General features: G+C 43.1%; 1 protein-coding gene across 1 annotated transcript in view; it reads left to right on the forward strand.

Moving 5' to 3' along the window:
- The first annotated feature begins 903 nt into the window (after positions 1-903).
- GREM2 (gremlin 2, DAN family BMP antagonist) overlaps positions 904-27,205 on the forward strand; it is a 104,684-nt gene continuing 78,382 nt past the window's right edge. Inside the window, exon 1 of the mRNA XM_045795809.2 lies at positions 904-1,070. Within this exon, the coding sequence (XP_045651765.2) occupies positions 940-1,070 (131 nt within the window). The 5' untranslated portion in view covers positions 904-939. The remainder of the gene's footprint in view (positions 1,071-27,205) is intronic.

Here is a 27,205-nt window from a genome sequence, read left to right on the forward strand (position 1 = left end):
ATGAATCACACTAAGAGTGTCTTGAGACCATCAGTGGAAACAAGACCAAAAAATTAAAAAAAAAAAAAAAAAAAAGGAACCATGCAGGAGCATGCAGGCGTCCCTGGAGCCTGTGATAAAGCACACGGAGCCCACGCAGCGCAAGACCGGGTCTGGCGTCATTGTTCCATGTTCACTGGATGCTGTAAATCTGATTTCCATTAGAAACCTCTGCATTCAATAAACAAAAATAGGGATAATGACCAAAGCGCTCTTTGGAACAGAAAACAAACTCAAGCAATGAGTGTTTTCCACTGAATTCATTCAAGATTTTATGAGTTTGAGCTCTCACTTAGGTTATTAGACTCAGCTTGCCTTTAATTTCATTGGCCTCAGTTATTCAAAACAAAAGGAGCCTGGTGTGTGTGCATGTGTGTGCGCGCACTCGCGGACGCATCGCACTCGGGCTCCGTACATTCTTCACATTGCAAACCCATCAACAAAAGGAGGAGGAAGATCTGAGGGGAAGGAGCGGTTTTGCGGGTTTAGGGATGGAGAATTTCTCTGCATAAACAAGAAGGTTTGGATTGGAAGTCTGCTAAAAAAAATGTTTCAGCTGACCACAGGGTTGTAAATCCAGCCTGGAAGGAGAAGAGAAACATCGCGAGCGAGTGAAGTGTGTGTGGCTGCGATGTTTGCGGCTTAGATGAGAAACAAGCGCTGAGTGAAACCGAGAAGGGGGGCGGCGGTGTGATTTGTTTGGCGCGCGGAGCCAATAGAAATCCCCGGCCGCGGTGCTGTCCCGGTGCAGCGCCGCGCCAGTCAGAGCCGAGCCTCGGCCGGTGCGCGTCTGCGAGCCGCAGCCCGGGCGCACGGCCGCCCCGCGCGCCCCCCGCCGCCCCGGCCCGCGCGCCCCGCCGCCCCGCGCGCCCCCCGCCGCCCCGGCCCGCGCGCCTCCGCATGCGCGTCCGCGGGGCTCCGGCCGCGGGCCCCCGAAGGCGGCCGAGCGAGAGCCGGCGCGCAGCCCGCCCTGGACCCCGTGGCGCAGACGAGAGGGACCCGAGGCGGCGGCTTCCGTCGCGTCATTGCAGGTACGCAGCTTGTCACGACTAACGGGGCGCAGACGCGGTTCCGATTTCTCCCGTCACTCGGCGCTTAGAAGTAGGTGACCCCGCTGCGTCCCGGCGGTCAGAGCAGAAAGCGCGTGTCCACCCCGGGTCACCCCGGTCCTGAAAGCTGCTAACGTGCGTTTGGAGGCCACAGGGTGGATTCACCTACCGAATTCTCCGTGGGTGGAAAGCAGAGACCTTCAGACTTGACCGTCGTCTCTTTCCCCGAAACGGCATCAGTACCTGCGCGGTGTCGTGCTGCCCACTTAACAGGTCTTGGCGACCTCCGTTCTGGTCGCGACCTAGAGCCCGTCAGACGGCGTCTGATGGTGAGCAAGCAGGCTTGGAGCGCTCCCACCTGTGTCAGGTTCACACCCTCCTCTGCGGGGCAGGAACCAGGGGACCTGAGCGCGGCTTTGGTCTCTAAAGCGCGGGGCCAACGGGGACCGAGCCCCGAAGCGACACGGCGCTGTACCGCTTCGCTGGGCGTGAGGGAAAGAGAGAAGGGGGACAGGTCTCTCAGTGTCACGGTCAGTGACCCTCCTTGCGTACCTGCTTTATTTCCACCTTGTCTCAGGACCTGAAAATGCATTTGTATTCTGCACCCTCAGGCAGGAGGAGCTCCCAGACCTCATGTATTACTACGTTAAAAAGTCATGAATTGGAACGGTGTCATAAATGGGATACTTGTGAGGAAATGCCCATTTTTGGTTTGATTTTATCTGATACTAAAATCGGTAGACATCTGGCCATTTCTTTTCCTGTCTTTATTCATTTTATGTTGAGACATGAATTTTGTTTTAAAAAAATCTATTTCCTGGGATTTTACCATATTTGATTTCAAATTTTGAAGATGGTTATATAACTTTTATTTTTTCCTGTTGATTACTTGTGATTAAATTAACATTGCTTAATGAGTTCAGTCTCTGCCTTGGAAAAGCCAGTGGGGATTGAATGAAGGCTAAGTGAAAAGATTAGTCTTGCTTTGGGCGATCCTGGAATAACTGGTGTATAGCTGCTCTGAATCCCTGGGTAAAGAGCTTTTCCTGCAGTAAGGAGCATACACAGATCGGGACTCAGTTCCACAAGAGAATGGCGGGCGTTGCGGCAGGTGCAAGGACCAATGGAATGTGTTGTCTTATTAGCACTCTTCTCAGTGCTTTCTTGGTGGAACGTATTCAAACCCTCCGTTGGTAATTCACAATCAATTCCCCATTCTGTCATGCCTGGTTTTTAGGGCACTCCTTATCCAAGACGTGTGCCTGCCCGACGTAGATAAGGAAGATATAAGAAAGGTGTTTGTTTTACATATCACAACAGAGAATTTACATTGACCTGGTTTTTTTTTAAATCAAATTAACAGCTTCTTTTGTTGTTAAGGAAAATGCATGCTTAGCTCTACCGTGGAGTCTTGAAAACTGTTCATATTTTTGCCCAGTGCCAAGTTTGAATGATTTAACAGGGTATTTTTGAAATCATGTCAAAGAATACACATGGCAAGTGAATGTTTTATTTCGGAGACAGCATTTTGATTTTATAGATGAACATTTTTCTCTTTTTACATCACAAAGGAAACTGTCCAGAATTTCCCTATTTAAGTTAATGCTAATTAATTGACCCAACTAAATTTTATTTGCCGTTAAAAGTGTAGTTTTGCATCACTCTAAACATTTTTCAATCTGTAAATATAATATCTGAAATAAATTGAGACCCATTTCTCTCTTGCCATTCAATCTCCGAAGCAATTTTGCGTATGTCAGTAGTGACAAAGTCAATGTGAGGCTGAATATATATACACACTTTGTCTGGACTAAGAGACGCTGACGGCTTTTCAAAGATAAATGTAAATAATGCTTTGATTACTCATTGTTTTGTGCTATCAGTCGTCACCAACAGAAGTAATCAAAAGTTCATTCCCTGTGCTTTTTACTATAGCCAGCTAGAGCTTTAGATACCCGCGAGTTGTAAGTTTGGTAAAGTTTAAACAAGGTACATGCCTTTAAACCTCTTTAAAGTAAACACCTCTTCCTTAGTCCTCTTCTTCTAAAGCAAAGGAATGGAATTAGGCTTCCAGTCTGGGCGCCAAGTTCTTATTGATATGGGGAGGACTGGCCGGCCTAGGTCAAGGACAAACCCGGAGAGGCTGCAGAGGCCACACAAGCACACAGCAGATTAGACCAGCCACGTTTGTAGGCCAACGTTACTACAGCAGTCAGGCCAGGTTGCAAGCATTTTCTCAGTATCAGGGTCCTTTAAGTATTTAGGAGAAAGTGATAAATTATCGCAACCAAATGTGCCAAGTATTGGGCTTAAAACAAGTCACACAAAGAGCCAGCAAATAAGACAAATGGTTTCGAAGGGGAAAGTATACAATTATAAACTTGGCCTCTGGGCCATCTACCCCTGTGTTTGCTTAGCTGTTTCTCTTCCTACCACCGAGTTCTCTTTTCTGTAAATTGGACACACTGACCTAATAATATGTAGAATTAATTTTGATAACAAGTCAGGCTAAAGTATGGTCCTCAAACCACTAATCTAAACACAGGTATTTCCCATGGCCACCCCCTAGTTGGGAATATGTCTGATTGGCCAGCTCGTCCATCGGGCCCGGCTCATGTGGAGCCCTGACTTGCCACAGCCACGTGGCGGTGAGAGAATGAACAGGGAGAGCTCAAAGCGCCATGGGTGTGAGGGGAGATGGTGTGAAGATTGGCACCCTTGAATATGAATCCAACAGTCAAAGGAATCATGAGTCCATTTCCTCAAATAAGCTTCAAGTATAAAGTTCTAGTGAGATTTCCCTAACATTTTGAACAAACTCTCATGTGTAGTCATGCAGCTTGCACACAGGTATGGGACGAGAATAAATACATTTGATGTGCTGTTAACACTCTCGTACACGTAGGCCAGGAGAGGGCAGCATGCAGACTATAAAAAGTGGCGTTTCCTCTTGACCAGGGGGAGACTCCAATCTCCAAAATAGCTAAACCGGTCTAACTGTACATACCTTCTTCCCTTGGAAAAGCAGAGTCTAGAGCCTTACTTAATAAGGGATACACCATTCAGAAAGATTTGTTTCTACTTTTGCCTCCAGAGTTGTGTTGCCTGGCAAATAAGGAAAGCAGCATATTTAAGAGAGAACTCAACTTCTCTTTCTTTGAAGCTTCATTCTATGAAGCTATCAAGTGGACTTTATCTTTACTCTGCTAGGAGATGGGTGGGAGAAAGAGAAGTAGAATACAGAGGAGAAAAGAAGAGAGAGAATAGGGTTTCTTGAGTTGGTTCTCCAGGTGAAATGTTTATGAACCGCTTGCTTTATCCATACACCGAGGCTTTGTTTTAAGTGTTTCTCAAAGGTAGGTTCAGGGCCACAAGGGTACATTTTGTACACTGACAGTCAATAGCGTCTCTAGAACCCTAGTGAATTTGGCTTCAAAACAGAAGAGCTGGAAGAGATTGTTTTAGTGGTTCCCAGAGTCTAAGACAGGTGCTAAAAAAATAAAAATTATGCATCTACATTTTAGAATCTCAGAGATGGTCAAACCTAATCCCTACTACACCTAGTCCAGCCCTTTAAAAACTCATGGCCAACAAGCCTCACACTGTCGTTACTTTCACGGATCGGCCATATTCTAGGGACAAACTATAAATGTGACAGAAGAGAGAAATACTCTTAAAGTGGGCAACTGGCAGTGATAATTCCTGCATGCTTCATCCTAATTTAGCTCGGCTGGTGGTTTTAGCTTCAGGAACACCCGTGTCTCTTTGCCGTCTTTGGTTCAAATGCCGCGTGACTTGCTTCTCCGTCTGAAGGCTGTAGAGTGCAGCTCAGAGGGGCTTTAAAACAGTCTGGGAGGCCCAGAAAAGAGCATTCTCCTGAGAGAAGAGGAGGCAGAAGGGATGTTGGTCTGGGGATGGGCACACGAGGGCGAGGGAAGCCATGACCTCTGTGCCAGGAAAGGGTAGTGTTGAGGCTTCTGGAAAGTGAATCTGGGACCCTCAGGGTTTGCCCAGCAGGGCTCAGCCTAGGAAGCACGTCTCTCTGGGGCCACTGTCCTCTGCTGGGAGGTGCAGTGTCCTTGAATCAAAGCAAAGGTTTTTCAAGGACAAAGTAAAGATTTCTCTGTGTCTGGGAAGAAAGGGAGGTCACTGTGTGTCTCCCCCGTTCTCAGCCTGATTAGCCTCTGCGCACTCCCATGTCCCGTGTGGAACGCCGCAGTGCCCCAGGGCTGCTGCGGAAGCTGGGGCGAAGGGAGAACATTCATGCAGGGTCACCGCAGAACCAAACACAAGGCTGTAAGAGTGGGTGTCAGCAACCAGGGAGGGAGAGGTAAGTCCTAGACCTCTACTGATGAGAGCTGAGAGCTCTCCTGATGTTTCTCAGGTTTTGATGCAGCTCTTCCCAGCTCCTTCGAGTCAGAGAAACTCTGGGTTCCGTCTCTTGTTTCTAGATTACTTTGCAATAAAGGAAGCCCATGGCTGAAGGGGAAATCTCCCTGAAGGCTCTGACCTGTTTGAGAGGCAAAGCAAGGTCGTAGTATGCTGGCAGATGCAGTGACCCTCAGGAGAAGACATACCTGAGGGCTTGTGACACTAAGAAAACATTTCTGAATTAGGAATGCAAGGGAATTAGAGACAAAGGAAAGACATGACTTCATGAAAAAATTCTCCCAAAAGAGAGTTTTTGAAGGATATGACGCCAAGAGCACAAATATTCACAAACATGACTTTCATGTTATGGACTAGTAGCAGTTCCAAGCTAAAATTCTCCACTCCTATAATTTATTTAAACAGCGAGAGAGGGGAAAAAGAGAACACACTGAAATGCTAAGCCGAGTTGACTTTGTGTAGTACAAATACCATCTGCATTAAAAATTATTCCACCTGGTTCTGCAGCCGTGGCTCTAAAAGCTGGAGGAAGCTAATCTTATCACCAACGGGGAACTCGCCACCTCACTCTGCTTTTATGCAATTACAACACACACCCTGGATAATGCATTATATTTTCTAATTGTAGTAGCAGCGTTTCAGGAAAGTTGATAGATGTGTGATATTGTACTTACAGTTAATAAAAATCCAGCAGCTCTATAATGAGATTTCAATGCCAACTGCTTTTTCTAGGAATTTAAATTTCATCAAATTTTCAAGCTATCTTTAATTTCCCCTTATTTGCATTTTAATTTTCATATTTTCATTTTACAAATTAAAATTCATCTAACATTTGTTGAGTGCTTAACACATGCCAGAGTATACTAGACGCATTCTGCATAACATGTAATTTAATCTCTACCACAGCTCCATGGATTTATCTTCTGCAAGTTTTATTGATTTAGGCAATTGGTTATAACCATAACATTTGACAGCTAAGAATATAACCATTTATGCAAGCATTCACTCAACGTATAGCTACTGAGCTCCTTCTTTGTATAGCAGTAACAACGGCAACAGTAATAAAATAGTATGGTTATTATCACTAGCATGATCCTTTATGTTATGTTTCCACATACATTTTTGCACTTAATTCCTGGGTAAGCCGGTTACCCACACATGTAAAAACAACAACAAGCAAACATCTTTCTATAGCACCAACTTGTCACTAAGTGGTTAAAATTGTGTATACGGAAATAATCTTGATTGCTTGATTTAAGTCTATAGTCATAGGAGTGCCTTATTTGATAGAGTATAAATGGATGAAAAATATTCACCCTCGAGCCTACTACTGGAGAGAAAAAATATATTGTGTCCATTTTAACCCCTTTGCTGAGGATGTGTTCATGTCCCGGGGCCACAGCCTCAAGCCTGCAGAGAGCACCTCTCGTTGTTCCTCATTAAATATTTGGAGCAAGACAGAAATGTGTAGCTCCAAATATGTATATATCCAAGACTTCAACTTGGCAAATAATATGGAAAAAGTACCTAAGATACCTCACTTCCGTGAATTTAGAGAATGTAACCTTCAGAGAAACCTGACAATAGCAGACGATAGCATCACTGTGTTGCACAGAGCTGAATGGTATTAAGACTCCTTTGACCTAGGAGAGGGTTATCTGGTTATTATTAAAACTTATTAAGTGAGGAAACTCAGGTTTGCACCTGTTCCTGTTTTTCACACTGGCAGTATGGCGTTAGGGAGAGCCTGCAATCTCTTGAGTTCAGTCTTTAAAAAGAGAACGTGGGAGTGGATACTCGTATTTCATTCCAGCCCCAAACATCAGTTCTACATGCTTCCTTCTGTGACGATAGCTGACGTTCCTTGAAGGACGACTCTGTGTTAAATATTTTATAGGTATCATCTACTCTTCATCAAAAGCCTAGTATTCTTGTTATTATCCCCGCTTTACAGGTGAGATAACTAAGGCTTAGAGAGATTAAGAGCTTTCAAAAATTAATGCAGACAAGCAATTTGCGGAACCGGGTTCCACACCCCCCTCCCCCACCTTTCCTATAGTCTGTTTTACCTTTTTTCACTTGTTTATAACATGTGTGCGGAAGACACCACGTGCTAAGTTAGAGGGGATAATGGCGAAGAGCTCGAATACATGGGAAAGACAGAGAATAGCCTAGCAACTAGGATGGTGTTTGCGGAGTGTGATAGTACAGGATGTTTTGCAAATCTACGGTATTATTTTGCCTTGTTAACAAAACCATCTGACAATTTAAGTCTGCTGATTATAATAGCTCAACTCTTTTCTTTATATCATTTTGGGTATTTCTCCCCCTCCAATACAGTGTGGCATTAGTCTTCCTTGTATAATTATTTTTGTTGTATGTTTACATCTCTCCCTAAATTTTAAATTTCCCTTGAGGAAAGAGGCCATTTCTGATTCATCTTTTGGTTTCCCAGCACAGAACTGGCGCTTAGTTAGTCGCACCTCTGTTGAGCTCTAGCTCCGTCTAATTTACCGCTAAGGTCAGAAACTCCTGCTTTTCTGCTGAAAGGCGCAGTCTTCAAAAAGCTTTAAATACACACATCTAGCATAGGCTAAACAAATGACCAACTCATTCATCTGGGGGAAAAGCTTTGTTTTCTTCTTTTTGCTTTGTGTTACTGATCTCTTGTGTTACACATTTGTGTTTAAAACGATCATTTCAGTAAGAAAATCAAGCTGTCATTGAAAGTCAATTGATCCTCTTTTTAAACAACTTACCTCTTTGACTTTAAAATACTTCATCAACCATTTGGACACATTTTTCTCCCCCAGTGAGAGACAACATCATCTTTCGAGGGTGCCAAGGTGGTCCTGCAAGCTTATCCTTCATTCCTCTGGGGTTATTGGCCTGGTCAGAACATCTGCAGTGCTTGCTAACTTTCTGGGCTCTGTGCTTTAATTTGGAAATTAACAAACTCTAGCTCTTGCAGAGAAAGTGATAAGGTTACCAAAGATTCTGGAAACAATGTCGGTTTTGAATTGGAAGGCTTCATTTAGGAGAAACAGGAGAGTTCAAGAGGACTGATTTGCTCTATGTGGTTGCAAAGAGCAGATTTTTAAAAATCTCTGAAAGAATTCTTTACCTTGCAGTAGGCCGTGACTATTCAGGGGAGTGTATGAATTTGGGTGGTAAAAAATTGCATCTTTGGGGGCGCCTGGGTGGCACAGCGGTTAAGCGTCTGCCTTCAGCTCAGGGCGTGATCCCGGCATTATGGGATCGAGCCCCACATCAGGCTCTTCCGCTATGAGCCTGCTTCTTCCTCTCCCACTCCCCCTGCTTGTGTTCCCTCTCTCGCTGGCTGTCTCTATCTCTATCGAATAAATAAATAAATAAAATCTTTAAAAAAAAAAATTGCATCTTTGTTTCTACTGCCCTGAAACTGAAATTTCCCAACCCCTTTAGTTATGAATGTGAGTAACATACCATGCTAGTATTAGCAGAACCGTCACCTTGTCACCAATAGAAATCAGAGCTATTTTCATATCACATCACAGTTGATACAGATGTTTCAAAATATCACTTACACATATCACTACTTCAAAATTATGGTAGTTATTATACCTATTTCTAGATCTTATTAGCGTGTAAAGAAGACCACATAAATCTATATCACACTTTTTAAAAAAAATATGTTGGTATATATACATATTTGTATATTTATACACATATATATACATACGTATACATGTATACGTGTGTGTGTGTCTGTGTGTGTGTGTGTACACATGTACATAGTTTCCAATTTAGAGTATATATTTCTGGGGGAGACTGGGTGGCTTAGTTGCTTAAATATCTGACACTTGATTTCAGCTCAGGTAATGATCTCAGGGTCATGAGAGCCAGCCCTGTGATGGACTCTGAGCTTAGCATGGAGCCTGCTTAAGATTCTCTTTCTCCTTCTGTCTCTGCCCCTCCCTGCTCACTTTCTCTCTCTCTCTAAAAAAAAGAGTAGAACTTAGAAACATTATCCTGAAAAGGAGCTTCACTAGACCCAAAGAAGGTCCATGGGGGAAAAATGCAAAACACCTCACTCTATAGGGTCGTAAATTTGGTTTATTAGATGGCAAAGTTTCTATCAGCTGAAGTTGCCCCAAATGGAATAGGCCACCCTCTGAGCCAAGGAAGCTTGTGCTGGTGAGGGGCGGTGCGGAGGTGGGGATGGATTCCAGCTCAGGGAGTCATACATCAGACGTGGAGTTGGGCATGATGTTGCCACGTAACACTGAGGCTACATGGTCGAGACCAAGAGACAAAGAAAAGCCCATTGCTGTCCTCAATTTCAATTCGTGAGGATTTGAGCCAGCCAGCTTCTGTAAGGAGAGGTGTACATCACGCCACACAGCTTTGTGTTTGCTTCTAGGCTGGTTTCAGACATCAGGAAGTACTCGTGCATTGGACGGCCGAGGGCCATGGTTACTGATCAGTTCTGGCTAGCGTCCTAAAGAGTCAGAGACTCACCGCACGGGGTTCCTAGGCACGGAGAGCTCTAGGCTGCACTGTGATTGTCTTTTCATTTCTTCTCTCCCCTGCTGTACTGTGAGATATCTAAGGGGCCATGCATTTGTGTCTTGACATCTCTAGTCCAAGATGCTTCATGTTTGGCCAATGAATCGATGGGTGCCCCTGTAGAGATCACTGTTGTTGCACAACCAGCGGCCCCGTTTTTTAAAAATAAATTAAGGGAGAAAATATGAGAAAGAATACTTCTGATTTTACTCAATATAAGTATCGTTGTGGGCTGGGCTCATGGAGAACGTAGTTCTGGACCACTGAGCGCCCAAATAAAAACCTCAGAGAAGAATCCTGTTCATGGCAAAATGAGCCACTTCTGTTCAACTTAATGGAAGTGTTGATAGCAAACACCTTTCAGGATGGCTGGGGCCGTGGTGAGCTCTGGTAACTTCTAGGGAGGTAATGCATTTCATCTGGGATGTCAGGCAAGCTGAGGAGAAGTTCTCCTTCACAGAGGATCCAAGGTGTTCCTGCAAATGGATGGCTCCCTCTTCCATTGTTATGGACTGTGTTTGGGAAGGCAGGGCTTATGCTGGAAGACACAGGAGGAAAGGGACAGAAAGGACCTATCCAGCTCGTACTATGCATTTTAGGTATTTAAACATACAATACGTCATTGAGTTTTTATAAAAACTTCTTGCAGTGAGTGCTATTGTCCACATTTTACCGACAGCTTCAGTAACTTTCCTAACTTCACACAGCCACTAAGTGGCTAAGTAAGCATTCATGTGAGAGCTTAAGAACTCCAAATAAAATTCACCTCCTTTTCACTACAACAAAGCTCTAACACCCTGCCTTTTTCCTCAATCTGTTGGGCTCTGTTGCCTCGCAGTAGGTAGGGCTCACGCTAGAGACGCACAGAGATAGGAGGCTGGGTGCGTTGTGCTGGGTGGATAATCGGACCCAGAGAAGTGTGCTCCAGGTTAAAGCATGAACTTTGGAGTCAGATAACCTGGCTCCACTCCTGTCTGAGTGGCACTTAGAGGCAGTAATCCTCGTCTAAAACTGCATACTATTGTTTTAAGAACTAAATAAAACAATGCTTTCATCCCAGGCACAAAAATGCCGTGCTGGTTATTATTTGTTTATTTATTTAGCAGGCTTTTGACATTAGTAGACTGGGACAAAAAAGCGAAGGTCTTCAGGATGAGTGTCTGGGAATGTTTAATAAAAGAACAGCTCATTACCGTGAATACTTTAGAATCAGGAGTTCAAATCCAATTTTATGAATGGAGATACATAAAGCATTTGAGTCTTAATTTTATCTTTAAGTGTAATAATTATTTAGAAGAGTTCATTAAACACTCTCCCTAGAACCATTGATTCTTTTGACAAATATTTACGGATCCAGAGTTAGAAATGGCAGAATACCAAAAGACAGATCACATTTTCAAGGAGCTTATAGTTAAAGGGGAAGACAAGACGTGTGTGTCCATAATGAGAACACCAGGTAAGAGCTGGATAAAACTGGTAAAGATGTGGACAAATGAGGTACAAGGGCGTTGGAGGAGTGAGAAGTTACTTCCAACGAAGAATTTCTGATGCTCCAGGAAGACCTGGACGAGTCACACCGGGGACCACTGTGTATCATGTCCTTTCTGTTTTCTCCACCCTAAACCCATGTTATGTATTAATGTCCTCTACTCACTGCACTTTAGAGATACAGAGAAGCAATTTACTTAATCTTCTCATTTTACCTAGAAGGAACTGATAGCCCAGAAAGTTGTGTGCCTTGTAAGGCTGCTCACTGGTTATTTTGTAGAACCACAAGTAGAGCCCAGGTCCCCTATCTCCCTGTCTGCTCTTCTTTCTACTACACCATGGCCCCCAGTGGACCTCCACCACTAAGCTAAGCCGAAATCAACAGTACACAAAGTGCTGCTGGAGATTTCACCAAAGTCCAAGGTGCAGCCCACAGGGTGTGTGCCAAAGTGGGGGAGAAGTCATCTTGCTCTGGGGACGGTAGAAGGATTTTGTACAAATGCAGAGTAATCTGTTGTTGTTTAATTTGGATGAACTTTTCTCCTGCTCTCTGCAATACTAGATAATCCTAGAGCTTCAACTCCCCAAGGCTGAGTTCCATTGAAATAGTCCCAGTCATTTTTAGAAGTCCAACAATGCCTTCAAATCAAGAGGTGAACAAATGGAAAATGGAACGAAATTGGAGGAGGAGTAAAGTAGCCTTGCATTCTCCTTCCCAGGTCGCCAAACATCATAGTGCATTTGGCTTATTAAAGTAATAGCAGTGACTTTCCCTTCCCTCTGTTTGGACCAAGGATGGATCTTTTTTTGTGAAATATGTAGTCAGGTTTTTCCACATCCCCCAAAACTAGTGTTTTCTCCAGTTCAAATGCTCTAGTTAGACACGTTTACTTGGTCATACTTAGAATTACTTTAACCAACAAATGCAGCCTCTGGACAGGATTTGGGGAAAGAAAAGAGTTGATGTCACAGTCCATCCAGAATTTTCCCCCTCCTATTTGTCAGAGGAAGGTCACTGTCTGGAGGAAAACATTCTGCTCCTCCTTGGCCAGATCATGTTGGCACAGTGCTCCTTCTCCCTCCTCGTTCCTTTTATTTATGGAACCGGACATGCACAGAACCAGACATCCACGTGGGACAGGCCGTCCAGTCAGTAGTGGGCACCTCCCTCCTTTACTCTGTGTTGAATGAATGAATGAATGAATGAATGAGGTGCAGCAGTCCCTATTCGTGGTGCCCCCAGATGACTCTAAGGGTCAGCAAGAGATAGATTTCTGTCTGTGGGAGAAGTACTGTCCCTTGGACAGTCAGGAAGATGTTTCACTCCAGGAGAGAAAGCAGCAGGAAGCAGGGCACAGATCAAGCAGGAAAGCCGTACTCCGTGGCTACCTCATTCATGATTGCTGCCCTGTTCCAGTGGAGTTTACATGCCATTGACCTCAAGTAATTGGGCTGCGGAAGATGAAATAACTAACTCTTCATAAAACTTCTTTTTATCCAAATTTGGAGCAAAACTTGTGAACTCTATTCTTGGGGTTGAATGAGACAGCGTTGCTGATGACTGATGTCTGAATAAGTACCATATGGATTTGTACAGAGGGAAGAAAATAATCCTCGGTTGTACAAATATCTTTGGTCTTCATAAGGGTGATATGCACCCACATGTTTCTATCAGGTGGTTTTGCTATAAACAATTATTCTTGGACTAATAGGAAAATTTCCTTTTATAGTGATTGTACATTTTCCCAGATTATCAGTGTAGCATGCTAAATCCCACAACTTCAGAAACTCAAAAGATCAAAGGCAGAGAGGCCAGTGCGGTCATAGACTCAACACACAGCAGAACAATAGTTTGGCTACCAGAAAGCCCCTCTAATGACAACAAGAAAGTGTACTCTCCTAATTACGGAACGGCACTGTGAAAATTGATATGCATTCCTAATTCCTGCATTAGATATTCCTGTTGTTTCTTGACGGCAGTAAAATTCAGATTGTCTCCATATGATTAAAACATTGGGCAATGGAGGTTTGGAGCCGTTTAGTCAATATTAACTGCTGTGGGGTTGAACTGATTTTCTGTTTCAAGTGACAGCCAAGACTATCAAATAAACCCAAAAATATTTATTAGGGCGGCTTCTGAATATATCAGCTGTGGCTCATGACACAGACTCAGTAATCTCATTAAAAGAGGGGAAAAGATTTTTTCCAGCTGTGCAAACCCCCTCAGTAGCGGGCCTGTAGGGTTGGTGCATTGAAAATGTCTTTGGGGTGCCGGAAAAAAATAACTTAGAGCATGTGGATTCAAAAGTCAGGTCTGTAATTGTTTAAATATAAAAAAGAGTCTCAGATCATGTTAACAAATTGACCATCAGTTTAGAACTTTAGCCCTGTTTTGTCCGGGTTCTGATTTATGTACAATCAGCAGACGTTACTGAGAGTTTACAGTGTGACAGGCACCAGGAATAGAAAAAAGGACTAAGATGGGGTCCTGCCCTGCCGCAGCTCCCAGTCCACCGGGGAGACAAACGCTGAACAGATGCCAGCAACGTTCGTAGCGGGGGCTGCCTCTGAGCCAAGGGAAGCGGGAACGGGGCAAACACGGCAATGTCCATCACTGGTTTTGCTCTGTAGAGACCGGGAAGCACACATCGCACAGGAGGAGATAAAAAAAGAGAAGTAAGTAAAGCTAGGTCGTTTACAACTCCCCCGTCGTCTGTTTCACAGTTTCAGCGTTCGGTTTTGTTGTTTTTGTTTTGTCCTGTGACAGTGCAGTAGATCCGCAACTGTCTCCTAGTCTCTTGAACTACTGGCAACACGCAGACGGTTTGTGGCACCTCGGATGTCCTGCTGGTCCTCCTTCGACACTGCACCCTGCCTTCTGGGTTTAGCTGCCCACCAGAGACAGTGGTCTCCTTCCTGGCTTTTTCCGAAAGGATCGTAACCGTGATCATAGAAAAGGGTTCTCGGAATCCCAGCAAGTCACATTCAGGCGCGGCTCTTTGGAAGACACACGCTCTGAGGAAGGCAACGTGCCTCTGCAGAGTCGTAAGGCTCCTTGTTTCTGGCCTCGCGTCTGGCGTTGGCTGAGCTTTAGTTCAGGACGAAGAATGGCACAGTGGGCTTGGAGTTTCCAGCCTTTATCTACTGGTGCACCGGCCAGACGCAGGATGGAGAAAGTGGATATCAAAAGGTCGGATCCCTTTCTCTTTTTTTTCCTCTCCCCCAAGTACGCAGGAGGAGATAACCCAATGTTTGTTTTTCTGTCAGAGCGTAAGTTCGCGCGCGTGTACGTGACCAGAGGCAGGTGAGCTGGAATCCTGTTTCATAACAGAGGCTTACCTGAGTGCTCTGAACGGTTCTCCGCAGCCCAGATGGCATTAAACACAAGTTCAGTCACCTTGTTACGTCGGGTCGGTGCACACAAATGACCGCGGTACTAGTAACGGGGGACACAAAGGTCAAGTGATTTTGCTGTAGTTTTGCATTTCCTTCGCTTCCCCGCTGGAAAAATACAGTGGATTTCAACCATTGACCAAGTTTCCTTATGTAAGAAATATTATATAAAATGATTGATTAGATTCAGGATTCTACCTCATGTTTAAACAAGGAAGATCTCCATCTCCCAGAGAAATTCAGAAATGCAAATGATTCACTAATAATGACAAGAGGAGTGATCTCTGTCATTCGTTGAGCCCATCCATAGTAGAATAATCTAATTATAACCCGTATGAGAGAAGGCCACACCTCATTTAGAACTCACTGTATTCCACGGACTGGAGTCAGTCTTTTTACAGGTATTTAAGCCTTAATAACAGTCCTGAGAGAAACACTGCTATCTGTGCTGTCCAGAAGCCTGAGAGTCAAGTTATTTACCTTTGAGCAAAAGTTAGGCCCTCTGCCTATCCACCTCCAAAGCTCTAAGTCATAACTCTCACGCCAGATTATGACCTACACACGTTACTAGGTGTTTTACAAAGACAATCTTATTAATTTTCAAAGCAACCTTAGAGTCAAGTATTATTATTCCGTTCATACACATGAAGACCCAAAGCCACACTGCCAACAGCAAGGAGCCAGAATTCAGACCCAACTCGGCCTGACTCCAAAGCCCATGCTTTCCATCTACTCAGTGTGCTGCCTCCAGAAGTGTTCCAGGACGCTAGCCTCATCCTCGGATTGCCTTTCTTCCCAGTGGGTTTCCTGGTGCCTGAAATTCCCTTAATAGGAAATAACACCTTCCATTCCATAATTTGGAAAATGACTTGGAAAGAAAAACACTGCTGGGGTATTTGAAGATTGAACAAAGAGCTCTGGGTTGCCAAGGCCAGTATACAGGTGCACAGGGGAGGGGGACAAAGGAAAAAGGGTACACAGAGAGGTCTGAGGGCACAACACCGAGAGAGCAAAATAAAATAAGAAAAGGAGCTTGAGGATTAACGAAGAAAGCAACTACCTTGCCATTTTTCTAAGGGCTGGGTCAGTGAGCTGCACTGCCTGGTATGATACAAACAAAGACAAAACTCTGAACTTGGTGTGTGTTTTTTTTTTAATTTCACTGTAGCATTCCCTGAAAATATTATTCACAAGTAGGTATGAGGCCAATGAGCATATATATCCTTAACTTGGGTTTTTCTTGGGTCTTGCCCTTTTATCTTGTTTTAGATTTATTATTAAATTCTCTAAAGTTTTATCCACATACGGTTATCCCACCTTTAATCCTAAATGGCAGAAAGAATTTCTGGGTCCAATACTCCTATCTTCCTAGACTCATATGCAATATTCTACCTTATTTTATTTCCCCCCAAAAAGGAAAATAATGACCCAATTTTCATCCATTTATTCTTTTATCAGCTATTTACTGAACATTTTGTCTGTATGAAGGACTTCAACCCCATACAGCAGCTGATTGCCTGCTCCCCATAACGTCACAAGTAGCATGTGGGGGAGGCTGGGGGCTCAGTGGGTTAAGCGTCTGCCTTCGGCTCAGGTCATGATCTCAGGGTCCTGGAATCGAGCCCCGCATTGGGCTCCCTGCTCGGCGGGGAGTCTGCTTCTCCTTCTCCCTCTCCCTTTGCCCTTTGATCCTGCATTCTCTCACCTGCTTTCTCAAATAAATAAAATCTTAAAAAAAATAAAAGAAGAAGAAGAAGTAGCATGTGTTTTGCACAACAAGGAACTTAATTTCTGGAAATAAAACTGAGGAGGCACCTCTCACAACGAGGGTGTTAGTGTCTAGACCGGACAGTTCTGAGAGGGTGCTACTAATAATTATGCTGGGACAGCAGGTGGAGGCAGGCCGCTGCAGGGCACACAAGGGCACGGAAGAGGGTGGTCTGGCCGCTAGGGTAGTGCGAGTCCTTTAGGAGAACACAGTCCTGGAAGATCACGTGTGACACCGAAAGCAATGACATATATTCACTGCCAAGCACCAAGAACGCCCCGTGTGCCAGGCCGGGGCTTGCACTCTTAAGGGTCCACCGATGACACCCACAACCTAGTGAAGAAAGACACAGGCGCGTCTGAAGCTCGTAGCCGTAACAGTGCTGACCAGCACTCACTGAGAACGGCCCACGTGACAAAGGACTGGTTTTTTGTTCGGTATCTCATGTAATCCTCACTCAGTCTATGAACTAAATAGTGTATTTATGCTGGGTTTTCAAATCGGGACACTGAGACTCAGCAAGGAGGACATGTCAACGTGCGACGGGTGGAAACAGTCCAGGACTTGATGTGTGCAGGTCCCAGGCCTGGGCTCACGGCCACCATGCTCTGCTGCTTCCCTGTGGAGGACACTAGACACCTGTCACGGGGCAGGCAGGAGGCGAGTGATGGGGGAGCACTAAGAAGCCTCCCACCGCTCCCCGTGGTCCACGTGTAGCACTCGAGCACGGGAGTGTCCCAGGGGAGGTAGCATTTGAGATGGGCCTTGATGAAAACCTAGAATTCCATCAGGAAGCAAAGGAGTTGGATGGAGACATGCCAGGCGGAGGGCCAGGGGAGCAAGTTTCTCCCCTTCAGCATCAGGGCACAAAGAGCAGGGACAGAACGGGTGCCCCCAAAGGACTTGTCTCTGCAGCGGGGAGCGGGAGTGGGCCTCGAGCTGATGACAGTTTGAAGGCACAGACGCCTGTGAGGGCAGGCAGAGCGGTGCTCTCGGATCGACATCCCTGTTAGGGCCAGAGCCGGATGCACGACCTTGGTCCCCGTTCTGCCCTGAGCTCTTCCTTTCACATGACAAACTGACTCCAATCTAATGCTGTTGCTAGAAAGGGGTTTCTGTCACATTTCAAAATTTTGATAGACTCCCTGTCTAGCATTAAATCAAGAAATAAATCAAGAATAGAAAGACTTCAAGAAACCCTATTTGTTGGATGAATCCAGTGTTGGAGTTCCACCTGAAAATAATTAAAATGTACCATTTTAACTGCTATCTTTTTTTTTTGCATTTAAATATTTTTTTCTGATGGAAATATTTTCAAAAAGTGGTGTTTATTTTCCTGGGCTGTTAAATGTGAGGTACTAAAGGTGATGAAACTCTCCTTTGTAACATCGTTGTCAACCTAGAGAACGTCCATTGTCCTCAAGGCCCTCATTTTTTATTAAGATACACATTTATTTGTATTAATTTAATAAGCCGTTATGTAGTGCTGTGTCCTGAATGCTTTATAATCAAGTCAGGCTGTCTCTGTGAGGCTGAGACAGTTCTCACCTGTGTGCCATGTGCTGGGTCACATAAAAACACTATGCTTTCTCCTCCCTGCAATACTGTAGTTTTTTTTTTTAAGACTTATTTATTTATTCGAGAGAGAGAGAGAGAGAAAGCACAAGCAGGGGGAGGGGCAGAGGGAGAGATAGGGGAAGCAGGCTCCCCGCTGAGCACAGAGCCCCACACGGGGCTCAATCCTAGGACCCTGAGATCAGGACCTGAGCTGAGACCAAGAGTCAGACACTTAGCCAACTGGGCCACCCAGACACCCCAGTGCCGTGGCTTCTTACTCCTTACCCTTAACTATGGTGGATTTGCTTTATTATCAACAGCAAACCAAATAACAGAGCTTATTAAAGTGAAGTATGAAATACAAGTACACAAGCTGGTGGGGAAGACGGTAGGGGTGGAAGATGGTCTTCCAAAAACTGTGGAACATTTTGGGCATGAATTGTGTGCCCCCTGTTTTTGTTATCTAGAGATCATTTTGACTGGTTTCCAGTTCTTGACTGTCTTCGAAGATGTCAGATAAATGATGTTTAAATATATGGGGAGAACCTTTGAGAGTACGGCTCTAGGAAATACAGACTTTCAACTTCCATTTAGAGCCACGGGTGCTGACCTTCTGCATAACCCTGGACAATTCGTGTAAATATGTTCTTTGGGATATTCTAACATTGAAGCAGTGAGAACGATCGTATTATGTTCGTGGAACTAGGGCAAGAAATCCTATTTGAAGAGGAAGAAGTTCCGCGTGAAGAACAGAGGCAGAGCCCTTCCCGGTATCCGCAAGGCCACTGTTACGGTGGTACCTCATTGGGTCCGTTAGCACAGATAACACAATTTTAAAACTCATAATCTCTTTCCACACGAACTCAGTTTAGGAACACTGTGTCTTACTTACAGTTCTGATTGCATTTCACTCTGGAAATCATAAGATGTGTTACTCAGTACTCTTTTACTTACCTTCCAGGTGAAACTTCATTTTAGAAGGAGTCTCAAAGCAGTCCTACTACCTTTATCCACGGACGCTTTAGTTCGATGCATTTTTTATCCCAAAGCCAGGAAGGGGCATCTCTCAGCTGTAGCCTCGGCTTCTATAATTCCCCCGGTTGTCGCCTGGAGTAGAGGCTCCAATCACAGATTTTTATATCCTTGAAACAAGACTGTAAAATTTTATGGCCAGTTGTAGAACCATGGTCTGAAAAACCTATTCAGACATTTCAAATATGAACTTCATCATACGGTAGAATTAAGAGTCATTTATTTTCTATCAAAAGCATCATAAACAGCTCCATACCTCGTAGTAAATCAGGAAACCAGATTGCCAGGGAAGGTACTGGGCCTACTAGTTTGGCTGCTGGAGCTGTTTCAAAAGCTGCTGGATGACCTCCAAAGGCCCCTTCCACTTCAAAAAACTCCCTTTCTTTTCAGCAAGTCATGACTTATGACCGGGTCTTGGGCAACTCAATCCATGGCCATCTGTAAAAGAGCAGTCCATTTCCACATCATTAGGAAAATTACCAAGCCTAGCACTTAGTTGAAATAATGGCCAGAAAATGTTGGAGGTGGGAAATGTGGGGAAGAAGGAACAAATGTACTGCAAGGAAATTCCACCTAGAAACGACGCATTGGCTAACATGAGTAAGGAGGGCCAAAGTTGTAAGATATTCTGCACACTGGAACCGGGATGTTCCGGAGTCCTCAGTAGGAACCTCTATAATCAGAGGCTGAATACCTTATTTAGGTATACCTCTAAGCAATGTAATGTCTTTCCAGTTTTCCAACAATACACATCCTACTTCATTCAATTTATTCATTCAACAAAATTTTTTAGCTTCTTGTATGTGTTACTCACTCTGCCAAGCTCTGGGGATACCCTGAAGGCCATGATGGTATGATCCATGCCCTCCTGAGCCAAGTACAGTGGCAGAGAGTGAAAAATTAAATAAATCATAAATAATTTTGTTAGCTTCTATGTAGGAAATAGCATGGATGTTGTTTTAGACTGGGTGGACAAGGAGATTTTCTTTGTGAAAATGTCAGTTAAGAAGAAGGCAGTGGGGAATTGGAGGAAGGGGGTCAAAAGGTACAAACTTCCAGGTACAAGACAAGTAAGTACTGGGGCTGTAGCATATAGCATGGTGACGACAGCGAACCCGGCTGCATGATATGCAGGAAAACTGGGACGAGAGCAGATCCTAAGGGTTCTCATCACAAGGGCAGAATTTCTTTTTTTTTCTTTCTCTTTTTATTGTATCTACATGAGATGATGGATGCTCGCTAAAGTTATTGGGGTAACCATTTCACAATATACATGAGTCAAACCGTTATCCTTTGTGCCTTAATTTATGCAGGGATGTATGTCAACTGTATCTCAATAAAAGGGGGGCAAGCCAGTTATGTGGAAGCTGGAAAAAGAAGCAGGGCACGAATCCCTGGGCCAGGGATGAACAGAAGCAGGTGTTTTCTAGGAACTTCTAGAAGCAAATGTGCTCCGAGCTTAGTGTGCAAATGTTAGTGGCACAATTTGGGGTGGAAAAGCAGGCAAAGGCCAGATACTACACAGTGTCAGAGTCACGGTAAAGGAATCTGGTATTACTGTATGTGAATTTTATTCTATAGTAAAAGGAAGACTGAGTACAACACAATAAATAGCGTCTAATAAAAAACTGTGTCTTCAGACAAATATCCTTGAAATATAGATTTACTCATGACACTTCCCGCTAACAGATCTGCTGCTCACCAAACAAAGTGGCGACTCCCAGGCATCGAGGGGAGAGTTCTTTTTTTTTTTTAAGGTTTTATTTATTTGTTTGATAGAGAGCCGGAGAAACAGCAGAGGGAGAAGGAGAAGCAGGCTTCCTGCTGAGCAGGGAGTCTGACGTGGGGCTTGATCCCAGGACACTGGGATCCTGACCTGAGCTGAAGGCAGTTGCTTAACCGACTGAGCCACCCAGGCGCCCAGGAGAGTTCTTCAGCATATAATGTTGAACACGTCTCTTGCATCTCTGACGATGTCCTTTGTGAGCCCGTTACCCCACTCCACTCGACATTCCCTGAACCCATATTGCGTTTGTCTTTGCTCATGCTGCTCCTTTCTCCTCACCCCTCCCTCCCCTGACATCCACCTGTTGAAATCCTACCCATCCTTCCAGATCTAGCTTAAAGGCCACCTGTTACATCAAGCCTTCCCTCTCCCCTCTGCCAGAATTTGTCTTTCCTTCCTCTGTCCTCCCAAAGGACTTTCCGCCTCTCCTGGAGTGCTTACCACACTGCCTTGAATTGTAACTATTTATGTACACCACTGTCCCCACGAGTCCAACCTCCCAAAGTTCAGTTAGATGGTACTTGTGAGGGTATGGCCCTAACGAGTGCCTTGTAGAGACAGTTCACCCTTAGGTGACAAAGGAAGTGATGTAACAAGGATGAAGAGTAGAGATTAGAATCAGGAATGAAACGTAGTTATTAAGCAAATAACTGTGCTTTTAAAATACTCTGAATAGACCATATTTCAAGGTTTAGGCTTCTTTAAAGTAACTCATATTTGTCCCAAGTCAACCTCACTTTTGCTAACATGACTGCTACTTAGTAACGATACAATTTTCTAGTAAAAAACCAAGACTGGGTCTTCTAAGTAGCTGAGTGACCTTGTACAATATTTGCTTGACCTCAGAGTCTGCAGTTTTTCCATATGAAAAATACACATGGTGTTAAGTGCTCTGCTTTTCCGTGAATGCACTGAATGTTAGACTGATGTGAAGTAAGAAGAGGGTTCCTGTTTGATGACTGGATGAATCCCTACATTATGTCTGCAACAACAGAGGCCCTGCTTTCAGAATCCCTGCTGGTGAAGAGACTGTAGCAGGTGTCTTGGTTTGGGTAATCCCAGAAGCAGACACTGAGCCAAGGATTCAAGTGCAAGCAGTGTATTGGAAAGTGCAAGGAACACAGGAGAGGGACAGACGTGACCAGGGAAGGCAAGGCAGTCAAAAAAGCATGCATTTTAAACCAGCAGCTCTGTGAGCAAATGGTTCTCAATCCAGTGGACAACACCAAAAAAACCCAAAAAGCCAAAAAACAAACAAACAAACAAAAAAACCAGTGAAAAATACAACCTCAGAATCATCTTTGCCTTGACGTGAAAGAGCTATTAATACCCCTCCACCTGTCAGTCATTCATTGTTGCACAGTGCCACATAATGCCGTCAATACGAGTAGTGTATTAACGCTTATTTACTCACATGGAAAGATGCTCATGATAGTGAAAACACAAGTTAAATTTTGAACATAAGTATGTGTATATATAAATACGCTAAAAGTCTGGAAGGAAATATTTATATATGAAGCGTTCATTTTAGCAGAGGTTATCTTTGGGTGGGAGGGTTCTCAGCGATTTTATTTGCCACTTACCTCTACCTTCTCATTTTCCCTTAATTGACATGTATTGCTTAGGACACCTTAAGTTCAGAATAGAAAAAAATAATCAGACCCAAAAGTAGGATCAAAGAATCAGACTAGAGAGTAAAATCAGTGTAATCCAGAAATACCTGTAATTTATGTCACATACATTTCCAGAATTCTCCGCTGATTGTTTTGGTAACATGTGTATTAGACGTTCCTCACTTTTCTGCAGTCTCTGATTTTTCCAGTTGAAATTCACTGTCAGTAGAAGAGTGGGCTGCCTGGAACCTGGGAAGTATTTTCAAACATGAAGTTTCTTTGCCTAAGGCATCTTTAGAGATTGAATAAAGCACTGAAATCAACACTTTTGAACTTCCTTCTTTAAGAACCATCTTATTTGTCAAGAGATCAATGCTTTTTCAGCTCTCTTTGAAGGAAGCAACATAGAAAGGTTGAAGGCTGATGGGCCCCAATTCTGTGTTCTCCGGAAAATCACCATGAATGTATGTGGTTTACTTTTTGTTTTCCTTTGGGGTTGGGAGCCTGGTTCATGGGTCTCTCCTCAGCCCTTTTCCCCAGCCCCCCTCCTTCCTTACCCAGAGGCCAGCCTTCAGGCACTGGGTATCTTTTCTGCTGATAATCAGAGCCCTGGACAGGTGTCTGCACTTGGAGAACTCACTGAACAGAGAGGGTATGATAAGGAGAGAGCTGCCTGTTCTTTACAGAGAAGGGAGTCAGCATCCAATTCTGCGAAGCAGCAATCAGGAGAAAGTCAAATTAGATTAATTACCTAGAATAAAAATGGACTTGCACTTTTGCTAGTAATGGATTTCTAGTCCAGAGAACCTTGCAAGTATTAATAGCATGCTAGTTCTTGGAAGATGATAGTCATTAGTGAGCAAGGAACTCTATCCTCCTGGACGATTCAGCTCTGTCACTCTCTAGTCATCTTTGTCTTCATGTTACGTTGAGGCAGGGAGACCTTTTCCTTCCATGTGCTTGTGAAGCAGAACAGTTTCCAGGGTAAGGCAGAGAGAGGGCTTCCTGCTCTAATTATGTGTGGGTTTTGCTTGTTTGTTTTTCATGTGGGTTCTGAATTAAATATAGTAAAATTCTTCTAAATTCTTTTCTTTGAGGACCCAAGTGGAAAGATTGTTCGGAGAAGGAGTTCAGTCGATGCAAATTCTTTTTAAATGCACAAGCTTCCTCCCTGCTAGTACTCTTAAGTCAGTGTCCTTGAAGCCCACGACCAGCCTTATTCCTGGGTAGAGTAGGTCACCATAAATCTATTGCAAATTTCTGAGGGGTCTTTCACCAGCTAGGGGCTTTTTCTTTAATCCCCAAACTGCTGTCACTGTTAAGCGCATCTCCCCTGGGAGAAAGAATAGTATTGAATCTATTTAATGTCAGTTGTTCACTCTGGTTTTAACCCTTTGGTCACAGCTCAGTTGCACGTGAGAACAGTTAAGCGTGGAGAATTGAAGGCGGTCTTCACACCCCGCGTGGGCACAACCCTGAGAGTGAGCGCCTCCTTAAACTTGGCACCTGGGCAACTCACTTGCTTTCCCCTAGTCCTGACCCTGACATGTAGGTCATGCTTCAAATCCCTTTACCTAGATAGTGTAATTTGGTTCTCACTACTATCTTATGAAATCGAGCAAATACAATGATCCCCAAATTGATAAGGAGCCTAAATTTGCAGATAAAGGTCTTGCAGATAATAGATGGACTGGACCCTACAGCTTCATGTTAATGCCATGCTCTCTGTATTAAACCGTGCTCTTTTTTCTAAATGGAAACGAAACTACAAAAATGGGAGCGCATGGAGAGACAGGATGGCAGTAATGACAAACCCTGCCAGACGCACCAGGAGGGGAGGGGAGTAGTCACGTCTCTAGAGGATTCAACTTCAAAGCTAGAATCAGATGGACGTGAACAGGATTGAAGGAAGAAAGCAGGAAGACGGGACTGGCGCAAGGTGATTTAGAAATCTGAATCGATGTAGAGCATATATGGCCCTCAGAGCAATATCAGGGAAGGCCGCTCACGCGCTGCTGTTTGAATGGCGCACTTGCGTCAGAAGAAAGGCACCGAGCTCAGGCATATTTGCTGGAACATAAGCAGGGAAGCTCGTAGCAGCGGTGTTTGCTGACAGGAAAACTGGCAATTCCTCATTACCTATTTGCCACATCTTTTTATTTTTCCTAGATAATGTCTGCATTTTTGTGTGTGCTTGGATACTTCTGATGTTTACTCAGACTGCACGTGTTCTCATTCTCTTTTGCCCCTTCCCCCCCCATGAGATTAATACTGGATAAGCAACATTTTCTGCAATTCAGGAGTCTTTCCAAAGCGTCACATTCCAAAAATTGTTCTTTTAGTGTTTCAATATAATTATAGATTACAAGACAACGTAAAATACAAGGAAATATTCTTTTTAGGACTTACCCGGGCAAAACAAAATCCTAAAATCCCATAAAGGAAGATTGTTATCATCATTAAAGTATGGTGAGGGAGAGAAATATAATACAAGAGGTCTCAATAGAGCATATCTAAAGTGGAAAAAAAAAGTCACTCATGGAATCCAGGAATAGTCTTCTGAGAAGCAGACTTTCCTAGATTTTATTTACCCTTTGGAATCCAAGAACACAATACGTAGAGAAGTAGAATCACTATGCTGTACACTCAAAACTAATGTAACATTGGGTGTCAACTATACTCAGAGAAAAAAACCTAAAAAGAAAAAAAAGACAAAAGAAAAAATACACACAAATATTTGATCCTTGGTTCAAAGAAGAGAGAAATATATAACAGATTTCTTAATAAAGTTTTATTCATATTAGATAAGAATCCAACATTTTAAATTCTTACAATGAATTATAGCAGTGGTTTTCAAAGTGTGATTCTTTGACCGGCACCATCAGCACCACCTGAAAACTTGTTAAAAGGCAAACTCTCACCCCGTACCCAGACCTCCTGAAGCAGAGATCTGGGGGTGAAACCCAGCAATTTCGGCTTTAATGACCTCCTGGTGATTCTGAAGTGAGAGGACCACTATGTTACAGAGTCTCCTTGCAGGCTCCAAGTAGACACCTATCAGAGAGTTTACTTAAATTATTAACATAAGTGCTTTACTTTGGAGAACCGTCAAAATGAATTTTATGTTCATATTTTGTAATTACTATGTCTTTAAAACTTAAAGGCAGAAATCTTTGTGTTGAAAATTCGAAGTCAAAACCCTTGTTCAGTAAACAGCTATTTATATACGTAAATTGGCAGGCATAGGAAAGCTCAATCCCAAGTTTAATTCTTTATCAAAAGACTGTTTCATGCCAAAAAATGCTTCCTGAATTCTGAAGAATACAATTGAGAAAAATAATTTATTTTTAATAAATTATAAATTAATTATTATTTATTACATATTATTGTAGAATACTATTAATGAATTATATAACTAATGTAATATTGACATATATTTATATTGCTTATTCTTATATTGTTTATTTTTATTTATATTTATGATATTACATATTTATTATAATATCGCTATGTTCATACTATCTGTATTATATAATATAATTATATAAATTGCTACAATCTATTATATATGTATTATTTACTACATTGCTTATTATAAAACATATTATTTTATTTTGTAAATAATAAAAATATAAATTAAGTAAAATTAACTTTTATAACTTAATTTAAAAAGTTACTTGATTTAATATATTTTTATTAACATTGTTATGAGGCTATAAAACCCTCTTTAAACCTTTAGATAAGAGTCAATTTGACTTAAAATATTTGGACTTAGTAATATTAGCTACAATCTATCCAGAATTCACCGCACGTCAGGCCCTGTAGTCTTTACGGCAGCTGTATAAGACACGTACTATTAGCTGTACTTTGCATATGGCGACTGACACAGAGAGGTTGATAACTGGCTTGAGGTCAGAAGGTGACTGACTCTCAGAGCTGGCTTACAAACCCAAGCTGTCTGACTCCAGAGTTCATGCTCTTACCTAGCAGGTTATTTCAGATTTTTAAATGCAAATGTTTATGTAATATAAACAATATCTTGAATATTTTACAACTAAATTTTGCACAGAAGATGATGTATGTAGTAGTAATTAACAAGTTGAGAGGTGTTTCCATAAACCTTTTGTCAAAGAGTTATCAATCATTTAGATAAGAACTTATATCTTGATGAAGCATGCCAACAAGTGAAAATATTAGTGGATCACTGGTATGTAGAGAAAGCTTGTGAAAATTCAAACCATTTTTATTTTAATAGGCTAAGAAGAGAAATTTAACAAAAACCTAGTATATCTATTCATGCTCCATCCCTGTATACATATTACTGTGAAATATTTTCACCAGACATGAACTTTTTATCTTGTTCTAAAGTTGCCCTGATTTCAGTATCTTGGAGAGAAGTCTCCATTTTTAGAGGCACACGGGCTTTAGATTTCTTTGAGTCTCAAGAAGGACAACAGGCATGACGGGCTGACTCTAGCTACTCTGCTTTTATAGCTGCTCCCCTACTGCCACATGTGAGGGTATGGTCCTCTTGGGTCACTTG

This window comes from Ursus americanus, chromosome 2 (genome assembly GCF_024610735.1).
Source record: "Ursus americanus isolate L20-20 chromosome 2, mUrsAme1.1.p, whole genome shotgun sequence".
In the NCBI taxonomy this organism is placed as follows: Eukaryota; Metazoa; Chordata; class Mammalia; order Carnivora; family Ursidae; genus Ursus; species Ursus americanus.